This window comes from Halyomorpha halys, unplaced genomic scaffold (genome assembly GCF_000696795.3).
Source record: "Halyomorpha halys isolate HHAL.00 unplaced genomic scaffold, Hhal_1.1 Scaffold928.1, whole genome shotgun sequence".
In the NCBI taxonomy this organism is placed as follows: Eukaryota; Metazoa; Arthropoda; class Insecta; order Hemiptera; family Pentatomidae; genus Halyomorpha; species Halyomorpha halys.
In genome coordinates this window covers 240,701-268,481 of record NW_027116508.1, presented here as the reverse complement: position 1 = coordinate 268,481, position 27,781 = coordinate 240,701, and the positions used below count along the sequence as shown (strand labels likewise).

The 27,781-nt window shown below is 31.2% G+C and overlaps 1 protein-coding gene across 5 annotated transcripts in view; it reads left to right on the top strand.

Annotated features, from left to right (window-relative positions):
* Nucleotides 1-27,781, top strand: part of AdamTS-A (ADAM metallopeptidase with thrombospondin type 1 motif A) — a 500,044-nt gene that overhangs the window by 382,397 nt on the left and 89,866 nt on the right. For all 5 annotated transcript variants that reach the window (XM_014430963.2, XM_014430964.2, XM_014430962.2 and 2 more), the window contains exon 5: nt 26,789-26,915. In XM_014430963.2, the coding sequence (XP_014286449.1) occupies nt 26,789-26,915 (127 nt within the window). The remainder of the gene's footprint in view (nt 1-26,788; nt 26,916-27,781) is intronic.

The window sequence follows — 27,781 nt, the reverse complement described above, 5'->3', positions numbered from 1 at the left end:
TTTTTTTACTTCTATTTATTCTATTATAATGACTCAAGTATTATTTTATTTTTTTTTTTCATATACTGTTATTTAGCATTTTTTAAACTTCTTTTCATTATTAATTCATCTTGTCTCAACATGTTTATTCACTTACAAAGCCAAAGTTTCCATTATTCCGGCTATTCTCTAGGATAAATAATAATCAACGAAGGATAAGGATATTTACTAATCAACGATTTTAATCTTTAAACATTACTTTTTTTTTAAATATTCTGAATTATAAAATTTCCTACCTTAATTATAATATCAGCCACAGCAGAGTTATTAAAAGATTCCAGGCTATCTACCTTTGTCAAAAGATATAATAGTCAATTACCTATAAAACATAATTAAATTAAGAAACATTATGCACCGATTAATTAATTTTCATCATATTGTGTTAAATTATTTATTTCTATCCACTATTTAACTTATTATGATTTTATTCAATTTCTATCTTTTATAATCTATATTAATCCAATCACCTTATCAACAAAACATTTTTCACCTACCTTACACACCAGGTTTAGCATATTCTCATTATATATCAAATTTTATTTTATTTATTTATTTATTTTAGTATTAAATACCTATCATGCTAAACAACACATTATTTATCTCATATACAAACTTTATTTTCCTTTAGTAATTTTTTACCTTATTACTAGGTCCATAACATAAGAAGTATAAAGCCAAATCATATTCTTTGAAGGATCTCTTAGCTATATAAAAGCTGTCTTCTGCTTACCCTTTATGAAGTTACATCCATAAAACTTTTTACTGGCGGTATTATTTTTGTTTTATTTTTCTAGCCTATTTTTTGATTTCTTAAGGTTAATATCCCAAAATTATAAATTAAGGGTATTTCGGAAAGAGTTTAATGTACTAAGATATTTATGCTTAGTATCCCTATATAGTAAAATTGAAAAATACAAAATCAGTCGTATAAATCTTAATAAACGATAAATAAAATATATGGTTAGCAGTAGAAACACGAACAATTTCGGTGATATAGATATTGAAGGAAATACGTTTGAAAAGGTAGATAGGTTTAAGTATTTAGGTTCTACGGTACGAATTGGGTTTGGAGGGGCATCACTGGAAGGATGTATGAAGAGAGCGTTTTGTAGTATCGGCATCGGGTTCTTTCGGCCTTCATTATTATTATTATTTTTATTTTTGGAACAAGTAATGATGCAATTTTTAATTATTCAAATATCCTTATTAGATTGTAAGCCCCTCTTTTATTTTCTTATAACCTTCACTTTATTTAAAGGTTATTCATTAAATTGGATTTATTTACGACATTCTCAGACAAAAAATAAATAGATAGGAGAATAGTTTTAAAACAGATTCGCCACATAATTTCCATTCATAGAAAGTAAAACAAAAATAGATGGTTTAGTAGACATGCTTATACATATTCAGTCGGTATCTTTTACCGCTATTGTATTGCAAATGAAGGCCTATTGTTATTTTATGGTAATGTTAATGATCTAGGATTTAGTCAACAGTTAATTGATGATAACCATATTAGGAAGTCGCGACTCTAGTATCTTGTCTTGTTAGTAATGTATTGTGTCTTTTAGATTTCTATCGTTACTAGTTTATACTATTTTTCTCTTTTTAAAATTACTATTTCCAACTGTTCAAAACTGAATTGTTCAGTTTCTCTTTTGTTTACTTAAGCTCGTTTTGCTTTCTTCGAACACATGAACTCTGTCAATGCTTTTCTGTCTTTTTATAATTAGTTCCCTTTGAGTTTTTATAAAAGCTACCAACGCCATATGGTTCTTCATTGAAGCTTGCCTATAGTATCCTTTTGAAGTGACGTAGAACGGAACGTCTACTCTAGGTGTTAGAGAGCTTTGACGTACTTCAAGAAGTAAAAATAAATTGGTATAGAGGGTCCGGCATACGAACAGAGATGGAAGTATTATACTTATTGTAACTTTACCATATTCATTTTTAAGATAACTGGTTTCAGGAAGGTATATTAGAGTTTAAATATCCTTATTTATCATTATATTGAAATTTGTCATGATTAATGTTTTATACACTTGACAATATGTTTATAGTTAACATTTTAAAACTAATAAGAAGAACATAAAATGTTATATTAAAAAATATATTTAATCAGGTATTTTTTTTTTAATTTAAAAAAAGAATCGTGGTATATTTATTAATTGTTGCAAGCATAGGATGATTATTATGTAATTTAAATTGTTTAAACAAATGAATATGTGTTTGTAGATAACTGATGATGGGGTGGCAATCCCGAAACGTCGTTATTAGATGTAATGAAATAAAATTAAAAAAATTTAAATAAGGAAGAGTACTTTCATCCATCAATGAAACTCATTCAGTAGAACATATAACTTTAAGTTTATTTTTCTATTGCTATAAAAATTCGTATTTTTGAAGTAACTTTTTGTAGAAGGGGTTTATTGAGGTACTATATATCTGCCTAGCATACAATGGTTTAACAAAATAAAGCCGAGTGCTTTAATGTAATTGCCTAAAAATTATTTTCTTTTTCAGTTGTTAATTAAATTCTTTTATAGGTAATATTTAACCATTCTATATTACTACAAACTGTGATTGATGGTTGATTATTTGATATAAACAAAATTAAAGGTATTTCAGAGTAAGGATTTAAACCCTGCCATACTTTAAAACGAGTCAGGCACCCAAACCTGCTATACAAGATCCGTAAATTCCTAACCCCTTCATTCTTTCTCATTATCCGTTCTGATCTCTCCAACAGATTATTTCGAATAAATCACAATAGCGCTTATTCATCACTCTTTCCTCAGTCTGCTGGTGTACCTCTGGGTAGTATCCTTGGTCCTATCCTTTATACAATTTTTATAGCTGAAATCCCAACCCATCCTCACTACGTATCCCGATGACGCTTGTCTATCGTCAGTGAATAATAACCCTCCTTTGTATCCAAAACCTTTCAATCTGACATCACTACCCTTGATGAATTGTGCCAAAATGGAGAATTAAAATAAATTCCAATAAATCCCACCAAATCACAGTTACCCTTCGTCGTAAACCAATGACTTCCTGCCCCACAGTATCCTTTAATAATACCGCACCCATTTCTGTCGAACAGATCCGTTGCTTAAGACTTTATAAGACAAACGACTGACATGAAATCCCCTTACAAGACTGAAAAGACAGGTAAACGCACTATTACACAGTCAAACGGTCTAAACTTCCAATCCATTACTAAAGACTGATTTCCATGACTATAATAAGGCCTATTTATAATAAGGTGTTGATCTTTGGGGCTCCACTAAGCCATCAAATTCCTCTTGTATCCAATCCTTACTGTCCAAAATCCTTAATGTTCCTTATTTTGTCACAAATTAAGTCATCCATCAGGACCTAAATGTTCCAAATGTTACCGATTTGGCCAGAGACAGATACCAATCCTTCCATGATAAACTTCCCAACCACCCAAACCAACTCGTTTCTAACCTGGCTTCTCGTTCAATAACTAATAATCTCCTAGGCGTCTGAAGAAAAAAAAAACCTGCCATTCTGTTTCAATGAGGGTAGCTAGCTGATGTAATAGATCATTTGATTGTACATTGATATACCGAGTTTAATCACAATCGCTAGAGCGTTTATAGGAAAATGGAGGGAAAAAAATGTGAAAAATCGATATGAAGTGGAACTTCTGATCTTGATCATTTTTCGAGACTTGGTTGTTTAGAATTAGGGGACTAGAAACGTATTTTTGTTGAATAATCTATGACGAAATTTTGCAAATCACATTACTTCCCCTTACTATATTCTATATGTAGGTAAGTGAAATATTGTTTTTTCTATGTAATATATATTAATCAGAATATATCATACTCTCTGCTATAATATGATGATCTTGTAGAGGGTCAACGTACCCAAAATTGGTTTTAATATCAATGAACTGGTCTGTTTTAACTTTCGCTGGACTTGCTCAGTTTCACCTGTATGAGATGTAAACACGTAGTGTAAACATACAGTAGCCAAGTATATTTCCTGCTGCTAATTCTGGATGGATTCGTTAATTTTCTTCTCATTCTTTACGGAAATAACAGAACCTCTACTAATTTTGAACCTACCAAACCAATGAACTGCCATAAAAGTTGAAAGAGCATCTGGAGAACAGTGTGTATAAGAAGATTTTATACCATATTATTAATATCTTAAATATAAATATGTATATATAGAGAGGGGCATGAGAACCATTAAATAAGGTATTTTCCTCAATTTTCTGTAGAGCCTGTTTACGTATAGCATATTAATAAATTCCAAACATCATATTGGTCCAGGTTTAGTTTCACTGTGTTGTGGTTCATTCACCTTCCTTATGCTTTCTACTTCCTATATAAGTTTCTTGAAATCTTCGACTCGTTGATTAGAAGGAGTTACTAATACTTAATTAGTTTTATTAACTAATTAATTAAATTATTGTATTAAAGAGTTCTAAGGTTCGATTTTTTTTAATTGTTCAGTCCGTGTTCTTAATACTCTTTTCAACTATCGTACAGTTAAGTTAATAATAAGATCAATTAAATGGATTTATGGGTCAAAATTATTTGTACTTAAGGATGGAAAAAGATCATTGTAATTCAAAAATATTTTTTTACGCGCTCCAAAGTTTCTAGGTATATTATTAGCCTGGAAACTAAAAAATGGAATCAACAAAATTAAAAAAATATATATTTATTATTTAAATATATACTGATAACCAAATATATCACCTTACTGAATCTATACATGTACAAAGAAACTACAATGACGTATAACTTAATATTGCCAAGTCGCATTCGTTATGACTGCCGCTAATTTTAATGTTTCTGTTTCTCGAATCCCCGATACATTAATAAGTTTCCAATACTTCTTCCAAACAGCTGAATAATTCCGAAGGCAATTGCCGGGTATTTAAGGTCACTTGATCAGAGGATATCAAAAATTATAATTATTATCCTAATTGGTTTGTTTGTGTCTGAATTTAGAAGGCTACACGCCTACGAATTGCAGAAACTGCAGAAAACTCAGTACGTAGTTGTGGAAATAACATTGTGGCGAATAAAAGGAGTGTGTAATGTTGTAGCAATTAGTAAAAAAAGTAAATATTCGCTGAGTAAATGTCCAATGGGTAAACCAAAACATAGATAGGAGGACAGCGTCAAAGCTGATCTTGTGGATTGGGGTCTGGATGAAGCATGTAGACGGGAATTTTTGGTTCAGTATTGAACCTTTGGTTTAATTGTCTTTTATTTATTTATTAATCAATTACTAAAAGTTGGTTTGTGTTTGGTTGTCTAACATTGCAGATTTTGATTTTGTTTGGGTCCAATTGAGAGAGATATATAGCCTTAAGATTGCTATTAGTTTAGCTTCAAACCTTTGGGGCCTCCACGCCTTTGTTTGTTAAAGTAGTAATATGTATCATTTATCATATCAAATATGTTTTTTTTCTTGTTAAGCGTTTTATTTGTTATCTAAAAGTGATTTATAGCGTTGTAACAATCTTTGTATAGTATTTTAACATATATTTGAGGCGCTGTATTTCAAATTGAACGACTTGTCAATGGACGATTACCATCGCTCGAGTATTACAAACGACCCGTCTAACTGCTCACCTGTTAAAGTTCCTAATTGGACGAGGTAGACACGGCCTGACAGGTATGGAGGGGGCTGGAAGAGAAAGGCAAAAGGAGAAGTAAAAGGGCCGAAGAAGATGATTGAAGAAGGAGGCCCGGTTAGGTGTTGAGTTCCCGTTCCTAACTGACAGTTGCCGATCCGATTGCTCCATCGGTTATCATCCCCTATCTGTCGGCCAATCATTTTTCGTGACAGGGTCGTGGAGATTCCACCATTCGCTGACGAAGGAAACAATTCTTCCATAAAAAAACCTCTGCCTCTGCCACAGCTTACACTTTCACACAAAGTCGATTTATTTTATCTTCCCAATTATAATACCTTAGACTAAAATATTTGTACTGGTATGTCTGTATACCGTAGTCGGATGAAAATATTGTTGAACACACATTTCTTGTTTTAACTCCTTGCTGCTAATTTCGGAATAAATAGCTCATTTCTTGGAGACAAAAATACTACTAGTGTTCCATAACTAGAATAGAATACTCCTAAAGTTATCGAAATTAACATTTCCGACTGTTATATATATTCGCTGGTCACAGGATTCATCGCGCTTCAGAATCTAACACTTGTGTTGTTTCATAATTTCATTTAATTTATATTGTTCGCAAGAACTTTTATAAATGGCTAAGCAATAGTTTAGAAAGCAAATAAATAGTTGTGGTTAGTTTAGCAGTATACAATATGCTCCCACCCTTGGTAGTTTATAATCGAAATTTTTGAGGTTAGGCCAGGTCAACATTCTTCTTCGAAAACTAAGTTTCCATTAATAAAAAACTGTAAATCAACATATGTGACTTTCTACTAAAGACTAACGTTGCATACCAAAGATGTGAAGTTTGATTCTTTTAACTCAACCGTTTACAAGGTCCACTCTTTGTAGTGAATCGATTCTTTTAAATTCTATATACTTTTTTTTTTTTTGTTTAGAAATCTGAATTCTGTTTGTTTAATTTTCCTATAGTGTAGAAAATAAAGAATTGACAGATTCCATGTAATTCGTGACTCTCTCTTGTAAATCCCTTGAGAATACGACTCTTTCAGAGGAGTCGACTTTATGAATTGATTCTCAATTTACTGACGTGTTAGCGAGGTACACTTCAGTTTCTTCATCATTTAATTTAATTTATATTGTTACGAAGTACTTATAAAAATTCCTAAGAAATAATTTAAAAGGATACTAATCAGTTTGGTTAGTATAATTACAAATTAAATTTTGTATGCTGACCATGATTGAACAAACGAGCTTTAACATAAGTTCCAGAATCGTTCATAAAAAATTGTTCCTACTTACGACTAGAACTATTAAAAAAATCAATATTACAACAAAACTCATAATCAAAATTACACTGGTCTTCACCATCACATCCTTAGATTAGATACTTTAAATTTTTGGGGTTAAGCCAGGTCAACATTCCTAATCGAAAACTGAATTTTCTCTTGTGTATTGGTACGAAACATGAATACGAAAATTAAATTATTAAATAATAATTATATTTGATTTTTCGGCAGATGTGAGTAAAATGCCCACAACGCGATGTACACCGGCTTGGCAATTCAAAAACATACGATTTTCTACTTTTATTGGGCTTTTTGTTAACTTCCAGTCATTTTAGAAGTAAAATGTATTTGTAAGTTTGAAGTTTGCTGAAAAATGTTCAAAAAGATTTTTGATAATGGCAAATTGAGCGTTTAAAAAAGAATTTAACAAACATTTAAATGTGTCTCTCATAATTCTCATAAATGTTACCATATTTCCATGTATTTAAAGTGAAACAGTGCGAGGACTGACACAAAATAATTTCGTACCGTTAAGTTTATCGTTTACTTTTTGGCTTATCTAATCAGGAATCGGTATGGAAGGTCGCTGACCTCAGTTTTGAGCATCCTAAAAAGTAGTTTGTCAAAAAACAAAAATACTTTTACCCTTATAAAATATTAGTGTGTTGCACAATTTAGTATTTCATAATCTTCCATAATATTAGAATTGATAAACTCTGTTTTCAAACAATGACTCTTGATAAGTGACTCGTACCAGATATATTGAGATAAACAGTAGTATTTGATAGATAATTAAATGTCTGACATATCTATCTATTGTTTCTAGGTGTAATTTTTATATTCATTTTGGCGCGTTAATTTTTTCTTCTTTGTTTTTAATAGTTCATATATCGCAGATCCTGACCTATAGATAAGCGAACGTTCTATTATCTTCTTTTTTTTTTATAAAGGAAAACATCCACTGTCCATATAATTTATGTTGTGATAATAATCGTCGAGATTATACGGTATAAGTAAATTACGATAATCTGATTATAAAACCGCGTAACTATGTAAGAATAGAACCTATAAATGATGGGATGAACAGTAATTATGGATGTTTAATTGCTTTAAAGGTGCGTTTATCAATTAATATGTTGCAATAATATGTGCTGTGAAAATAATTGGTCTCGACTTCATTCTAGATAGAATATTATCAACTGATATATTTTTCTCTTAATCTTCATATGCAGTGGGATAAAGATACCAACCAAATCAGTAAGTACTAAACCTTATATTAGATGACAGCAGAAAATGTCATATGTAGGAAAGACATCTAGAAGCAATCAACTTTAAGTGAACAAAAAAGAATCTGAACAATTTACATGGTTGTACAAGAGAAAACATTTCTGAAATCTATTAAATAGTTTACATGGTTTAAGGGAGCAACCAAGAGGAGACAGATTAGGTTAATGAATTTTGAATGAGGGCCATTGAATGAGTTGAAGTGATTGTTTGAAGATCATGGTCCAGCAGGATTTGGAAGAAAATATGGAGCTTGTCCTCTCTTACCCGTCTTTCTGAACCACTTTCTGAATTCTACACGCGCATCTTAACTTCGAATTCAAGAGACAAAAACAAATTTCTTTGGATTCTAGATGAAAAAAGCTCTCTTCTCTCTCGTCTGCCTATCCTCACAGCGATCGCTGGAAAACTGTTTTTTACTATTGGCCATAATTGGCGCAATTTTTTATATTACAGGGAGGGGTATCTATTGTTCATATCTTTGGTTTTTTTTATAGAATCGTACTCTCAAATGATTCACAAGAAAGGGTAACGAATCTTATGGAATCTGTCGATCCTTCATCTTCTTCACTATTTGACCAAGATTTGAACATTTGGACATTTGAACAAACAGAATTTGGAGGAAGGAAAAAGTTTATTAAAATACAAATAGTACAAGAGCCGGGAAGATAAAAAGGCAGTTATCTAACCCCAATTTTTTATTACTTTGATGAAAACTATGTATAATTACTAGTCAAAATTGATGAATCTGCCAAATATAGTTAGGGGGAATAAAAAATGGCGGATGTTTCGAAACCTTTAAAAAAACATTAATTTTTCATTCGGAGCTCTATATTTTAAAAACTAACAACAACACTAGAAAATCTAAGAGATGTTATTTAAAGAAGAGTAAATTTGCTGAAATATTAGCCCTAAAAGAGCTAATAGACTATGAAGAAGTTAATGACCTTTACCTTCGTAGGAATAGTAGTTTTCATGATATTTGCTAAAATAAATTGATCTGTAGTTGTTCGGGCAATAAGTTTGATTTATGAAAAACTTCATTTCAGAAACAATTGGACGTACAGATGTCTACCAGCACTCAAATTAAAGCTAGTTAAATTTACTACAAAATTGCTAATTATGTTTATCTTTGTAGGAGTAGTAGTTTTTATGATATTTAACAAAATAAACTCACAAAATGTCAATTTCTAGTTGTTCGTATAAAATGTTAGATTTTTGAAAAATATATCTCTAGATTCATAAGATCCACATATGTCTGCCAACACTCAAAATAAAGTTAATTTAACTTAATATAAAGTAGTTTATGGCACTTATCTATGTAGGAGTAGTAGTTTTTATTATATTCACATATAAATATAAATTTGGCAAATGAAAATTTATCCGAACAACTATAAAACAATTTATTTTAGCAAATTTCGTGTAAACTATTACTGCTACGAAGATAAACATCATAAACTACTTTATAGCTCATTAAACTAGCTTTAATTTGAGTGCTAATAGACATCTGTACGTCAAATGGTTTTTGAGATATACATTTTTGAAAATAAATTCACTTACTACTGATCTTTCAGTACGTCCCATACAACATTTTTCTGAAACGTTGCTTTTTAAAAAGCTATATCTCGAAAAATATTTAACTTAAATAACTCTATTAGGGCTCATATTTTAGCAAATTTACTATTCTTTAAATGATGATCTCTTAGGTTTTCTTGTGTTGTTCCTACTTTTTAAGATATAGAGCTCCGAATGAAATTTTTTTGTTATCGCTTTGAAACAGCCGCCATTTTTTATTCTCCCTATCTATACTTGGCAGACTCATCAATTTTGGCTTGTAATTTATTTATGTATAATGTTACTTTCTAAAGTTCAGATGATTAATTTTGCGCCCAGCCTTATATAATAATTGTTTTTATGTACAGTTTTTATTTTTATTCTGCTACAACGAGGTTTTATGGATGAAGTGTATTGGGTTGTAAAATACGTTCTTAGCGTTTTTTACTGGTGATTTGAATAAAAACTTCTGATTCTTGTAAATATTTTCAATTAATTATATATAACCGATTTTGATCCATTACATATTGCCACTTTTCAAGTAATTGGTTAATTCCGTCCTCCCAGAACTTCCCCGATTTTTGCACAATGCACAAAACTCTTATATGGGTGTTTTGCAGTCCTCGTTCAGATTCAAGTGTTTGCCGTTAAGTGAGTTTTTGAAAGGCCCGAAATAAGTGCAAATCAGGGCAAGGTCTGGTGAATAGGGTGGGTGGGGGATGACATCCTAGCCAAACTCCAATAATTTCTGCCCGGTCTGCAAAAACAGGTGAGGACGGGCATTATAATGGAAGACTATACCTTGGCGATTATGAGACACTTGCATGAGAAATGTTAAGCGTTTCTGCGATATCCCGTGTCGTAGAGTGAGGGTTGTTGTGACCAATGCTTGAACTTTGTCATCATCAACAGTTGGAGGATGACCCAAGCGTTTTCCGTCCCCCAAGTCAAAATTTCCGGTTCTGAACCGAGCAAAACCACTTACGGACGGTGCTTTCTTCTAGGACATCATCGCCATATACAATGCAAATTTTTTCGACCGTCTATGTCGCGAATTTTCCTTCACAGAAATAAAAAATCATTAAATGACGAAAATGAATTTTTTTCTCTTCCATTTTGAACAAGCAAACTACCACTTAAAGATAAAGATTCTCGGTTGAAACTGATGCATAAAAGCACCTTAACTAATCATTTTTTAGAATATCTAAACATTATTTACCAAGAAAACATGATTTTATAAACACTAAAAGGATTAAATATTGAAAAATTCCAAGAACTTATTTTACAACGCAATAGTTATTCTGCTAAATTCGTTGTTCACCATATAGCCATAGTTAATTATTTAATAAAAACCAATAAAAAATATAGGTCTTCAAATTAGGAAAAACTTAATTTTGACTTTGAATTGGAGAAGGTTACAACCTTTTTTTTACTCTGTCTGAATTCTTAAGAACGTATGTGAGGAACTTTTAAATGAAATAAAAATATATACACCATAGATAATTACTTTATTTATTGTTAAGTATTACAATCCGCCACAAACTTGGACAATGTGTAATATGGTAATTGAACATATTCATACCAAAGATTAAAAAAGAGAATAATAATAATAATAATAAGTAAAGGAATATAAAATAAAAAAATAATAATAAAAATAAAATAAAAGTAAACAAATAAAATCTCTATATGTATATAAACAGAAAAATAAAATGATCATAATCAAATAAAGTAAAATAAATTATATATCTACTCAATAAGAAATAATTTAAATTGTTATTTATAAAAAAAAAATTCTATTGTTTTTTATTTTTTCTTAATCAGGTCGTAATTTATCATAGTTTTAAATAATCTAATCACAATCTTAATTTTTTAAAAAATAATAGGAATAATAAGGAAATAAATAAATCATCTTTTATGTTTATTAATTGAAGAAGCACGTAAACTACAAGAACGTCCTCTTTTTTATTAGTAACATCTTATTACATCTTACTACTATTAAAAATGAAATAAATTCCTTCCTCCTCCGCCCCTCCCTCCCCTCCACCGCCCACACACCTATTTTTTTCCTTTTCCTCGATGCACAATTGGAACTAGAGTAAGGTTAAGGAAGGGGAAATGTTGAGATGAAGTAGGGGCTAATGAACTTGCTTTGGCTGCTTGCCTGTGGAATCTGAAGGTCGCCCGATCGATATCTCTTAGCCGAATTTGAGAACCACTAAATCTTTCTGATCCTTCCTTAAAACTCTCCCACCGAATCTGTATTTATTCATGCCGTTTATCTGACACATATGCGCAAACTTGTCATAGATATGGGTAAGGATTAGAGCTAGAAGATATGGGTAAGGATTAGAGCTAGATCACAATATAGATATCCAATTCTGTTGGAGTGGATTCTTTTGACCATAGTTTAGATTCTTTAAAAAAAAAAACATTGAAAAATTTAATTTAAAGTAATCTTTGTGTATAAAAGTTCAGTAATTCGATAAAAAATCATTTATAATGAAATAAAACATTTTCGACTGAACAGCAAGTAATTCATCGAAATATAGGTCAAATCGGGCAAATTATTTTCGAAAAATAGATGTATAAAGATAAAAATGTATGCGAGCAAGCGAAAGTAGGTGATGATGTAATTTAATAAAATTTATACTCGACCTTTTTTTTCACTTATAAATCACTCCAACTTTCCTACAAAATGGGTTCATATCGCTTGAGGGTTTTTCAAAACCAAGGTGTATGCACGGAGGAATACAAGGAATTCAAGGAAAATACGTATGCACAAGCCTAAACGAAAATATTCGAAGGATATTGATGTAAGGGGTGACTGTAGCAGCGTGGTAACGCGCCTGTCTGTCTACCCATAGATAGTGAGTTCGAGTCCGGCCCTACCCGGGAATTTTTCAAGCTTAAAATTATGCAATACTCACTCACAATCTCCCCCCGAGCATTTGTGAGGCCCGTTAGCCATTGGTGGCACTTACAAAAATAGACGTGGAAGTGACGGACCCACCCTATGAAAACCACGTCAGGAAACGCACGTTGTATTTCTTAAGTATGTCGCACTAGGCCTTGGACCTCCACGATTTGTCGCGCCAATGAAAAAAAATAAATAAATTAATATAAAATTTCATAAAAATATGAATTAAGAGTGGTAGATTTGCCCGTTACATGGATTTAAAGTTAAATCAATGAATAATCTGAAATGTATTATACGGTAAGTGGCAAGACCCGTATGAGTGTCCCTTGGTAAAAATCGGAAGACTGTAAATAACAAATTGACAGAAAAAAGAGATCGGGCGTTTATCAATGTCAAAACTAGTCAGATCTTTTTGACTAGATTGTAACTGATTTGACATAGTTTCGGCAAACAGAGATTCAAAGTTACAATTTCTTATTAAAAGTTCTCTTTAGATAAAACTTTTCTACACAACCGAATTCTTAATTTTTCAACTGATAAAAATTTATTTGGAAGCCGAACAGTTTGGCTGTGGCTTTTAAGAGAAAACACCATCTCTTCAGTTACGACTTTGTCAAAAATACGCTATGAAGTTGAAAGGAGTGATAATTATGTCTTATATATAAATAATTGACCGTATTAATTTAGATTATGAAGATGATGGTCAGGGGTGCGGTAAAAAACAAAACAAAAATAGTTAACAACTATTTATTCGCCGACGTTTCGCCTCAATTTTTACAGATTCATCAGGGCTAAAAAGATACAAAAAACAAATGTTTCTACTAAGGTCAGTACCATAAATATGTATGACTGTCCTTAGGTTTTTTAGCAAAAATATAAATATCTGCTATATATTGTACTATTTGTTACTGTTTACTTTAGATATTGCACCCCTTCACTCCCAGCTATACATATAGCATACCTTCTTTATGTACGTACCAAATACCCACTAAAATCTGTACAGGAGGGTATAAAAATAGATAATAGATATTGCACCAGTTTCAAATGAACCTGAGCAAAAATATTTGTTTTTCTATCTTTTAGCACTGATTAAGCTATACAAAGTGGGACGGAATGTCAGCAAATATATAGTTGTTAACTATTTTTGTTTTCTTGTGACCACACCCCTGATCATCTTCTTAATAATTCAATAATAATATGAATTAGCACTTTTGGTATTTACGAATTATCCCGAAGATTATTTTCCCTATGGATTATATGCTGATTTATTTATTTTAATAGTATTCATTTAGGAGTATTTCAATAACTGAATTCCGAAAACTCAATTCAGTTTTTACGTTATTATCTTCTTGTCGCTGCAGACCTTTGAAATGACGAATGGAATTCGAATTCTTATGAGGGTTCGATCATCTAATATTTACGATTTGTGTCCTTGATTATTCTGGAGGCCTGTCTGATCATTCAAGTGCTTATCTCTCCGTTCGCATTCAAATTCAAATGGTACAAGACCATTTGCAAAGGGTGGTCCAGGTTGGGATCTGTTTTTTTGCATTTTTGTCCAAGATAAACGTTTTTTTCTGATTGGAATTTCAAAATATAAATAGAAAATAAATTATGAAAATACTAATATTTATTTGTTTATTTTTTTTTAATCAACTGGTCTATTAACCGACTATTTAAACCTGAGAGTCTCTGAAGCTTTAATATTCAAACCTTATATCCCCCCTTACATCTATGTTGATTATTTTCTAATGCTCTTTCGTAAGAACAAAATAAGAAAAGTTGATTTTACAAGTTTTTGGGAAGTTTCCAAAGCACATCAAGATTCATTTATTAACTTTGAATTATTTGTCATGTTGCGTGGGGGTTGTTTCATTAATCAAGAGTTACCCAAAATAATCATACTTATAAAAAGCGTTTTCTCTCCAGGAATGTGGGAAATCGAGGCTTTATCGGTTTCGAAAGCCGATGTTCCTCAATCGAATGAAGTTTCTGGAAGATGAGAGATATAAACATAGGAACTCCATGAAATAAACGTGCAATTTCCAATCCAAGCCTGATCCGATACATTATAGTCCTTCATCAGATCTGTGCCCCACGCTTTCTGATAATTTCGAAATTAATTTTTTGTAGTTAAGAATTATAAATTTTTTTGGTGAAAAATAGGAAAAATATATAATTTTAAAATCTATCTTTCTAATGGTCTTGCATCATAATTTTATTATTATATCATACATTATTATTATTGATTGGAGAAGTTTGTCGGGAGGTACGGTCAGCAAAGAACAACATAAATAAACAAAACCATATTTATTTATTTTATGCCGACGTTTCGACCTGAGTTTCAGGTCTTCATCAGGGCTATAGAACAAAAGAGATAACAACATTTAGAGAAACATAACATTGAAAAGGAATAGTTGGCATAAAATAAATAAATATGGTTTTGTCGGTATAAAATAAATAAATATGGTCTTGTTTATTTATGTTGTTCTTTACTGACCGCACCCCCCGACAAACTTCTCCAATCATTAATCTACGGTCAACTATCTACACCTCGTTATTATTATTGTATTGGTTATTACTGAAAATGTGTACTTGTTTCTCATGTAAGTGACTTTTTTTTAATTAAGCTTTTCTTTAAGTATTCATATACTTTTGCGGTGTCAAATCCGGATTTCAGGTTTTCGACACCTTCAACGGCAGGTTTTATAACAATGATAGAAAAAAATAACAAGATCGTGGAGGTTTTTGCGATTATAACTAGAAAACTAAGCATTTTTGGACGACAAATAATTCAATTAAAAAAAATTCCTATCTAATGCAAACAATTATATCCAAATTTCATTTGAAACCAACTTTTGACTAAGAGTGCGCTAAAAGTGCCACTTATTTTGTTGTACCCAACATGTGTAAATATCTACCTGAAACGAAATATTTTACAAATGTCAATTATTCCTTGGTAAAACTGATCCCTGATGGTTTCCTATGTTTTTTTTTCTTACAGAGAACCGAAGAGTTTCTTTATTTAAGCACTCTCTAATCGCGTTAGGGGTTGCCGAACATACATTAAAATAAATATAAATAAGTTAAAAAAAAAAAATAGTTTTCTTATTAAACTGGTGCCTGGTGAGATGGCAAATCAAAAATTCGGATTCAGCACTCCAAAAACATAGTACCGTAGCGAGAAAAACTTCTTAGATTTTTTCCCTGAAAATATCTTCATACGATTGACTTTTTTGGAAACCAATGCTCTCTTGAGTCGCGTCTTATCATCGTATTTTATAATCTAACTTGAAAGTAGTTATTCAATTCATAAACCATTTATTACTATCCCTTACTAGTAGAAAGTGGCTCTTGAGTTCTGCGAGATAGTTTAAGAAACTGGTTTTTAATATGATGGAACTACACCAATGTTGTAGTAAAGATAAGGCGTTTATATCCTATCTCTTTCACAACATTTACTTTAAGTTGGGCAAGTTCACGAATTGAGGTTGATGAAAGGTATTTGGAAAACTGTTCTGATTTCTGGAAGTGGGCGGAACTGAATTTACAATTATAACGTGGCAGATTTCTACCAGTTTCATGGAACATGTATGGACTAATCTACATTGGTTTTAATAAAACTCTGTAAGTATGAGATTTTACAAATTTTTGTAAATTTGTAAATTTCAAATGAGATTTGTATCAAACTGCTGTTAAAAAGGTAAACGCACCTTTCTGTTATCAAGGGACATATTTTGAAAATGTTTTAACTTCAGAGAGTTGGTTTTATTCTTTATTTTCACAATGCTGGATAGTCCACTCTGCTTCTTAATACGTCATATCTGTTATCAGTGGAGCGTTGATTTGGCTACAAACGATTTTGTTGTTTCAAGTATGGTTGATCGTGTGTGTACTTCCCAAAAAAAAAGTTCTTTTGTTACATCGAACATTGGATAAGGGTTAAATTTTACTTATAAGCCTGGATTCCTGATAGGGGTGGGTCAGTAACTTTCTGGATATTTGCCAGTTGAATTTGTCAAAATCAATACTTATTTTTTTAATATAAAATCGAAATATTTTTTTTTTAACTCAGGTTACATACTATTTATAATATTATTAATTGGCATAGCAACCCAATCTCCGCTTATGTAATAAAAAAAATTATTAATAACAGTTACAGAGCATAATATACCAAGAATGTCTGTAAAAGTGTTACCAACCTATAAAAAGAAATTTGTAAGTGTAAATTAATAAAAAGGAAATCATAATAAACGAATCAACAATGTTTCTTTTTAATGAATTATTTCTAAAATTAAGGGCCACATTATTCTTCCCCACCGAATTTACCGATCTGATATATCTTTTATATTTAAATATTGTTTGAATATTTGTTTAAAAAATACTTATAGTAGATAGCTTATGTTTTTATCTCTCGAACGATTCTCCTAATATCCTTATCAGTAAAGACAAATAAGGGTGACAACACTTTATTCAAAAAAAGAAGTTTAGCCCAAATACCCAATGCTATATACAGCATATTAAATTTAGTTGTGCAATAGCTTATTATTCTTATATTACATATGCATAGAGATTAAATAATAAAATACGTGATAGTATTACATGAGTTTTATTCTCATTGTTTTGGTTCTTTTATAGTTAACTGTTTATATATTTTCATTTTTTTTTTTATCTTTTTTACTTTTTTTGCTATTTTTTTATAAAAATATTATTTTTTTTTTTTTTATTATTAACCTATATGTCTAAATCGAATTCTCTTCCAGTATAATAAATAGTAAAAATTCTATATACACATATATAAAAATTACATATATATACAAAAACAAAAAAAGTACAGTACTATCTAATTACTATCTACAAAAAATACTCGACATACATGTATAAAAAAAAATTCATTTAAATAAAAGTTATAAATATATATGTTATAATTATAAAATGTCATAAACATTTAAAAATGAGAAGCAATAAATTTAAAAAGTAATACTTTTATTTTATCACTTATAAAAAAGTACAAAAATAAACATGAAATTTTTTGGTATTTTAACTCCATATTATATGGATAACATAAGTTTACACCATGAATTGTGAAGTCATTCTAATCTCATTAATATTAATTGCCATTAAAAAATTATTCTTGAATTAATTATTAAGTAAATTAACTTCACATGCACTTAAATAGCTATGTGAAACTGGCTAAATTTGATCAAAGAAGCAAAAATTTTGATTTTATCGCTAACATTTTTAATCATAAAATAAAATGATTCTGCTATCGTAACTTTTACAAATGATTGTATAAATAGTATCAAAATTTATAAGTGGCATCCATAAAAACTTTTTTAAATTTTGTCGAAAACTTCCATGTTAAAATTTCAAAACGTAATCTTCCTACTTGTTCGGTGTCTTTGAAGATTTTTTTGTATCCATCTCACCTGTTCTCGCTACTCTTTTTTTTTTTTTTCTATTCACACCTGTCAATTTCTCCATCATCAGTATAATTCACACAGATTGGTTGTCTGTTAGTTTGCCGCAACCTCACGAAGTTTAAAGTTAATGAAATCGTTCTGTGTTAACTTTATTATGAAATTTGGCTATTATTGATCCGTCCCCTTTTCGTATAATTTTATTTAATTGACAGTTTCTAATAATGATTTTTTAGAAGTATGCGATAAATCATTTTATGATCCATAAAGAGAGCAATATAAGAAAGATTGGCGTTCTTGACCGTGAGAATGTCTCTCTTATAATATATGTTCATATAAATCTTATTTCAAGACTGTTAATCATATGATATTAATAGGCTTATTAAGGCCTCTGGTTTTAATGGGGTGGGCTATAAAGATGTAATATAAGTAATATGGCGTGCCTAGTAAGTTTTTTTTTATTTTAAAGACCAAAAAATAAATCTAAGCAGATACGAAATGTTCGTAACCACTGGATTTTACTTGGTAATAAAATGGCGCTGAGGCTGTTTTCGGTGATAAATGAAATACTATATACATATATATATCATGAGTTCTTGTTTAGAACTGTAAAAACAACAAATAATATTTATTGGTTATTTGTTCAATCAAACTATTATTTATCAATTCATGCCAATACTTTAAAAATAATTGATAGGTGTTAGATACCAGTTTGACAGGGCCATGATATGTTGTTGATGTTTTCCAGTTCTGAAAAGGATCCCAAGGTGAAATGTGGGGATCGAAACGTAATGCATAAATATGTTAAGATATGAAGAAGTGTTTCAACCACGTTATGACCTGCTTACCTGTTTAATAGAATTGGAATTCATTGTAACTGTTGAGATCAAAAGTCAATTTTTGATGTAATATATATATAAGTTAAGTATTGGCGAAAGCAAAATGTCAAAAAAGAGAAGAAGGAATAAGATGTAACACGTTTGAACTGCTGTAACATACTGGCTTTATTGGGTTCAGCACATCTTTATATATACACATGATCAGCTGATCTCCTCAGTAGGAAATTGATACTTAGGTATCATTCCTATTAGTATTGGTGTGAGTTATTACATATTAATTAACTGTTCTCTAATTAATATCTTAGGTCAGACCACAGCTGTATACTTCAGCTTACTTAAGAAATAGACCGACTCAACAGATCCTTTTCATTTTAGTTCCAGAATTTGATTCGCATAAATATGAAACTTCACAGGTTATAACTCATAACTGGTTTTAACGGGGAAATGAATAAGTACTGAAAAATATACTCGAGAAATCCGACAAAACAATTATTATGTATATGTTTGTAACGGACTTTCTTTCTTTAATTTCTTTTTAATATATTTGGATATTAGATACCGGTACCTTAGAAAGGATAAGAGGGAACTAGAGTTTGTGTTAGCTAGCGATAATGCTCCAGGCACTTTTTGTTCAACCGATCTGTCGTCTATTCCGCAAGAAGCTCTACGATGGCCGCTCCTTTGTTGTCCCCCAGCAGGCAGTTCAACAACTGTTCAATATTTATTGCGGCCTCCATTATGGTATACTGCTCGCCATTGTCATTAATGGGAGTCCTTCGCGGTTTCTATATTTTCGCATTACTATTTTGTTATAAACCTTACAATAGTAGCATTACGTTCAATTCCATGTTCTCACTCTTATTTTGTTTCTAACCACCTGCCTCTACCTCTACACCATAGTATTTCAATGAGTTTTATTGCAGATTCGGTTCCAAAGAGACGTGTGCAGTAGTTTGTAGGATAAACAATTATTGAATGGCTTCTTTACTTGTTTATAGCAGAAATTATTAACAGGATATATAAAAGATAAATAGGAATTATTTACTTGGTTATTTTAACAGGAATGCACAAACAGTTCAATGAAATTAATCCTGACGTTTTGAAATAAATAATTCACAAATTGAAAAACTCAAAGTTTATTATATACACACTCTTAAGCTACTGTTTTACATAATCGCTATTCAAATCGAGACATTTATCATACCGTGGCACAAGGTTTTCAATACTCTCTCTGTAGAAATCTGTCGTTTGCGATTTCAGCCTCTGGTTTACACCGGCATGCAATTCGCCATTATTTACCGAGCATATTTTCATCGCTGGGAAGTGAAGGTAATCGCTCGGCGCCAAATCCGGGCTGTATGGTGGGTGGTGAAACACCTCCCATCCGAAACCATCCAAGCATGCCCGGGTACGATTGGCCGTGTGTGGACGTGTTTTGTCGTGAAAAAACACCTTGGTGCTAAGTTTTCCCCGACGCTAATTTTGTATGGCGCGCCGTAACTTCCTTAGTGTTTCACAATACCTTTGTGAGTTGATTGTTGCTTCACGTTACAGAAAATCAACGAGAAGCACTCCCTTGGAGTCCTAAAACACAGTAGCCATGACTTTGCCTGCTGACAGCGTTAGCAAACACTTTCGTGGTTTCTTGGGAGAATATGCGTGCGCCCATTCCACCGACTGCTGTTTTGTTTCACAGTTGGCATGCTTTACCAATCATAAAGTCTACGATACGATCCATAACTGCTTAACCATTTGTGCTATATTCTTGGAGAAAGGTCAGTGCTTCAGCCATTCTCTGTTTCTTATGGTCTTTCATTAGGATTTTCGGAACCGACCGATCACAAAATTTGTGGTAACCATGCTTCTCCACCACAATTCGATGCACCAAACTCCGTGAAATTTGGGGAAAATGTTCCGACAGTTCTATAATCGTGAAACGACGGTTTTCACGATTTTTGTCATTGATTTGCATTGCCAGGCCATCAGTCACAAGGCTAGGCCTACCAATGCGGTCCTGGTCGTGAACACTAGTACAGCAATTTTTAAAATCCTTATTTTTGCCTCACTCGGTTTTCACTCATTATCTCCTGGCCGTAAACATCACAAAGCTGATGATAAATTTCGATTGGCCTTTTGTTTCGAGCCAACAAAAACCGAATCACTGACCGCATTTCACAAGTGGGAGGATTTTGACGACTCACAGAGAGCAAAGTGAGGAACGCACAGTCCTCACGCTACTGCAGCTGGATGCATACTAAATATTGGAATGTTCGGACACCACGATAGGCCAATACGTCTGTTACTTTCTGGACAGCCCTCGCATATATATATAAAAAATACTGAACCATATTATAATAATCGATTAGCTACTATTTTGTTGTACGGTTGCCATATGTGTGTTAGCTCCATTTCATTTACATATTTCATATTTGACTAGTTGTTTGATTGTTTGACTGCTAATGTGAATTCCTTAATTAATACGAATTATGATGAGTTATCAACAATTTTATTCTTATTTTATTTCTAATTTTTATTCGTACTAAAGAAATAAAAGATATTTTACAAAATATTCAATAAAAAAATAGTTCAAATTATTTTTCCTTAATTTACCATCTTAAAATACTGATTTTAATGAAGCACAGTTATTTCCATTTTTCGCCATTGTAATCTTACATTGATAAATCCTACTTTTCCTTCAAAAAATATAAAATTCATACTTTACGATTAAAAAAAAATATTTAGTACAATACGTTCTCATGTATACATATCTTCTATAATTACAGAAATTAAGTACGTCTTTATTAATTTATTCTTAATGATATATTTCGTATGTATAAGTGTTATGTATGTAAATAAAGTGTATAAAATGTGGTAGGCTCATATGTTAGAGCCAGGATTTTAATTTATGGTTAGTTTATTTCATATCCAGCATAGTTCAGCCAAAAAGGCATTACTTTTACAAAGTCACAATCAACTTCATATTAACATTTTAATTACAATTATTATTAATTTTCTCAACAGTCCCGGGTCTCAAAAACAACCTTCCCCCATTTTCTTATAAGGTTGAAGTCTTCCTGTACGTCGTATCTTTAATAATACTTAAGTTCTTAACTGTCAACTTCAATTTATGAAGAATAATTGATAATTTTTGGATAAATAAAAATATTATTTCAGGTCCTGTATATTGGTATTTAAAATTGTTAAATTAAAAAGAAACTTTTAATGTAATAAAAAATAAACAATATTATTTAAAACATAATGAGTGCACAATGATTTTAAAAAAATAATAGTTGTTTATAACAGGAGTTCTGCGCTTGCGCGGTCTATTTGATACTCTTCATACCTTCTCTACATTCTTGCCGTTTCGTGCTGTTTTTCGTTATCTTAGTGTAAACTGTTAAACAAACTACTTAAAATATGCACTTGTAAACATAGGAACGTGAGTAACACTACTTATTAGTGTATAATACTTATTATTTCAGGGAGTACTATCGTCTACGTTATACGATTAATATGTAAGTAATTTACGTCGATGATTTAATATATTTAATATATATATATATATATATATATATATAAAGTTAAAGTCAAGTTCCAGATCGAAATGATAAAAAAAGGAACAGGGGTAATCGATACGACACACAGGATGGCGTGTTCACAATATTCATTTTCCTTTTTCTTCGTTTCTCTTATTTATCGTTATTATTACGTTTACTTTCGTTTAAAAGATATTACCATAAATTTATGTCATCGAAAATAAAACGTTCTAGACCTCTGGGATCAAGTGCTAACTAACTATTCATCTTTGTCATCATATTACACGATAAATTTTTTTTTTTTATTTCGTCATGGAAAAAGTTAAACTTTTTTTATTTCCCAAGTGTGAACTGTAGTAAAGAACTGCCATTTTAACATTTATCGAGTCAAATATAAATAAACAAAATACTTTTGAAGACTCTTCAGCTTGTTATTTCATGAGCCCGGTAGGCTTAAGAAGCTCGATTCTGCCCTTGTTTGGTTAGGATAGGAATATTTACTTGTTACCTGAAGGAATGTTTGACGTTCTTTAAGGATATGAGGGCAGTGAGCCTTCAGGAATGAAAATATTCCACTGTACTAAACCCCATTATTCGGGGGAACTAAGCATAATGATGTTTAACTGAAAATTTTTACGACGTATTAGCCTTAAATCGTCTATATATCGGAAACGGTTCGACCGATTTCGCCTAAATTGGAGGAAAAATGGTTAGTGTTGAATATTTTATAAAAATTAAAAATAAATAGTAAGAATATATTAACACTTTTTCTGGCAAAAGTGAAAACAATCTAGTAAACTTAATTATTCTTTGAGAACCCGCCAAAATCGGCCAACCTTGTAAAGGGTGACTACAATACACCTGCCAGGTAAGGGTTAAATTACTATCAAATTGCCTCGGCTTGTTTAAGCCATTGTAAAAAAATATGTTTTTTTATAATTTACCATGTTATAACTTTAATTCGTTATAGTAGTTATTATTTTTATCCCTAATCACTTTGTGATATCAGTAACATCCATATTATTCTATTTGAGCTCGGGAGTAAATCAAAGTATTAATTACATTTGAAGAAAATAAATTAAACCGAATGTATTGATCTCTGACTTTCCACTTTAAATCGTATATATTGCTTGGCTAGCTTCTCCATGTTTACAATGATGATCAGTCTGTCTATATTTGTGAACTGGGAACCTGTTATGTTTACGTTTATAACACTATCCCCATCAAGAATATGTCTTTCGAGCTTTTGATCGCGGGTGAACGAACTTTGAAAACGTAGAAATAGCGTCGGTAAAGCAGAATACTGATATTAGACGATTCGATTTATCATTATGGCGCTAAATTTCAATTTTATTCATTAACTAATCGTATCGAAGTTTTAATTGCGCCGAATGCCATGTTTTCTAGCTTGTTTACGGTTTTTCAAACATTACATGATAGGAGATCTATCAATAGAAGAATAGATGATCTCAGCCGTTCCTGTCGCATTAAATATGCAGAGGAGAACAGTTCCACAGACAGAATTACAAAGTTGTGAATGTGTAGTGCTGTTTGGCACGAGGTAGCATTTAGTTTCATCCTGGATCCTCCCCACTGGCGGATCACCCTTCGACTGGGAGTACCAAATCGTACAGAATGCCGCTACGTGCCAGAAATACCTTATTGCTCGTTAGCTGGCTAGAAGACGTTCTTCTTCTCAGAAACCTGTTATAGGTAGGTGTGGGATTCTGTCTGATATCTCGCCAGCTATACCAGAAAGGATAGCTTTCCTTACGGGCTATCTCTGATTTGCGGGCCATTTGCTCAAGCTTTCCATAAAGCTACTTGGCCGCAAGGGTATTGTAAAATAAGTGCTGTAAACCTTTTAGGCTGCTTAAGTGTGATAATGCTACTACCTGTTCCATTTGGCTGACATCGGCTGAATTTATCCTTACTGGATAAGCTGTAATAACTATAATAGGGTGTAGCATATATCGTAGCTTGTCCATTGTAATCAAATGATAAATAAATAAGATTTTAAATTTATGTTATAAAAGCTAAAAACACAAGTTGATCATATTACTTAAGCACTTCTTTTAATTTAATTAATTTTTATTGTATTATTGAATATTTTTCCATGTATTTAAATTTTACGAATTTTTTATTAAAAGTATATATACATATATCCACGTTAGAAATTTATTTTAAAAAAAAGATTATGAGAGCTAATGTAGATAAATTAATTTCATATTAAAAACGTAAATGAAATAAACCAGCATTATTAATTTTATAGGAGAAAATTTAAAATTGGAAATAAACTGAATCAGTTTTAACAGTATAAATTTAGTTAGTTTAAAAAAATGAATTTTGAGAATTGGATGCATTGATTCAAGATGAAATACTCCTCAATTAAAAAACAAAAAAATCGACTGATAAAGTTCATTTAATTATATGTGTATGGATTTGAATTCACAAAACCCTAAAGGGTGTGTGGTCATTAACCCGACGAAATAATTATCTTTACGGCAGAATGGTACAACTTAAAAAATATTTTGGTTTCGTAAAACTGATTTATTTATCAATTAACAATAACAATTATTCATTAAGTCTCAACCTCTTTTTCTTATTATTCCATTCCTACGTTTCGTTCCTGCCGGCCATTCTCAAGGATAACTTTTTTTTTTATTTATTTAATGTGATTTACAACTGTACAAATAATAAATACAATAAGTAAATATGTTGTATGTTTCATATACATTTGAAAATCTTGGGAAGGAGCCGCCCATTGGTGGTACTTCAAGCATTAATTTAAATTAGAAGATTCGGTGGCCATCTTCTTTTTAGACGCCTCGAAGGATTATCAGGGATTGTTAATGATGAAAGAATAAGAATTAATGGGTTAAGATGGGTAAAGAGTTTGGAATGAAAAGACGCATATCTGTTTTGGAACAAATCTGCAACGAATGGGATGTTAAGGTCTTTGTGAATGAGTTTATTTGTAACGTAATAAAGAGCATCAAGGATTTTACGTAGGATTTTGAATTGTAAGGATTGGATGCGGGAGGAATTTGATGGTTTGGTAGAGCCTTAGAGCTCAATTCCATATGTCCAAATTGGTCTGATTATTGTAGTGTATACTATTTTTTTGTAGTGAATGGGAAGTTTTGAGCGTTTGTCAAGTAAGTGTTGTAGCAATCGGAACCTAGGAGCAGTTTCTTGTCGTTTCAGTCTTGTGTGTGGATTCCAAGTAAGTCGCTTTTCAAGATGGAGTCCTAAGTATCGAATCTGTTCAACAAGCGTTATGGATAACTTATTCTAAATTACACAGCTACAATGTTGTCGAATAATTCAGGCTATTCTGTCTTTGTCAGATTATATTTTGGTTTATCAATATATTTCTAATATAACCTTATAACTCGCTTTATATTATATTAAGTAATGTTGATAGAAATAGAATGTGTAAATAAAATTGAAAAAAATAAAATTAAAATCTGCACCGCTACAATCCATGAAGGGTCAGGGGATTGAGTACTTTGTAAAGAAGTACTGTTACTAGACCAACGGTTGTGCAAGCAGGTGATTTGGTAAGAATCACGCTCGACCGCCAGATTTTTACCCAATTAAGGGTACCAAATTTAAGAGGCAGGCTGAACCCCAGGAGGGCATCAAAGAACCCACAGGAGTGTAACAGAAAACAATTTTCTGCCCACCCGGATTCTAACTCGGGTCCTTATAGTTTGTAGCCACACGCTTTACCCCGTAGCTACCGAGCTCCCCACTTTTTAATTTTTTAGTTAAAAAATAATAATTAATATATAATATAAATTAATTAATAAAATAAAATAATATTAGAAAAATAATTAATAAAATAAAATAATATTAGTAAAATTGATTAATAAAATAATATTAGAAAAATGGATTAGTTAGATAAGAAATAGGTTAATTAACTAAAATATAATCTGACAAAGGCAGAATATCCTTCAATTTTTAACAACACTGCGCCTCAGATATTTAAAGTAAGTTATTCTTGAGAAAACCGGAAGGGCTGAAATATTGGAGTAGAATAATAAGAAAGTAAATAGTTACTGAGAATTACTGGATATTATTAATTATAATTGGCTAATAATTCCATTTTTTAATTGTTGTAATCCTAAAAATGTAATGTAAAATTATTGGAGCATTGCTGATTTTTATAAATTTCTGATTTAGTTATTCCATTGAAACCATTTTATTTTTTTCTTCAAATTCTTGATAATTAAATTAACCTAGGTACCTAATTATTATTTTTTTTTCCAGACTGGCCATATTTGGACGTCAACTGGGAGTTACACAATAGAACCGGCTGAGGATTGGAGAGGGCATTCGGAGACACTCCTACATGTCCTTAGCAAGATTCCAGAGCTAGACCATTCCTGTCACCACGGTAAGTTAATGACAAAAAAAAAAACTAACTTTCTTTTGATTTAACTTTAGTTTACATCATTTAACAGAAAGTTAAAAATGTCTCTATCATTTTGTTGAATCGGTCGCTTTTTGTTTAATGGAATTTTCCTAGCTCCAGTAATTTATTGTTCGTTTGGAAGGAATCTAAGGAGCCGTAAATTTTTACAATTGTCAGTTCTTGCTGTTTTATACGTTTTAATGTATTGCTCTGTATACTGCACGGAATTACCCAAATCATTGGGATAATACTCTGTTTTATATGTTGGAATGTATTATCCCTTATCCTTCACGATATAACCTCTCAATCCTTGGGATAATACTGTGTTTTATATGTTTCTATGTCTTACCCTTTATTCTGTACGATTTTACCACCCATCCTTGTTATTGCAAAAAAGCATATGTATAAATAATAATACATAAAACATAATAAAAAAAAAACGATTAAAATAAAACATTTTTATTTTATTTAAAACGTTTTGCGGTATTTTCCATTTTCAGGTCGAATTCCTGTAATTACACCAGCTCAATTTTAAGATCATATTAACAACTTTTAAATACACTTGAAATAATCAAACTATTTTACCTAATGATTAGTTATAACCATTTTTTAATCAAACCTTTGTCACACATGCTGAAAATTAACATTATTCATTTTTTTTATTTTTAGACAATTGGATTCATTAAAACTAGTTTCAGTTTTCAACTATTTATAATCTAATATTTTATTACCTTGATCATTAGCTCTCTGGATCTGGTATGTTTGTTTACTCTCTTTTGGTATGTCTACATTGAATCAGGACTGACCCCAAAAATTGCAATATACGTTATTCGAACTTGTACATGTAC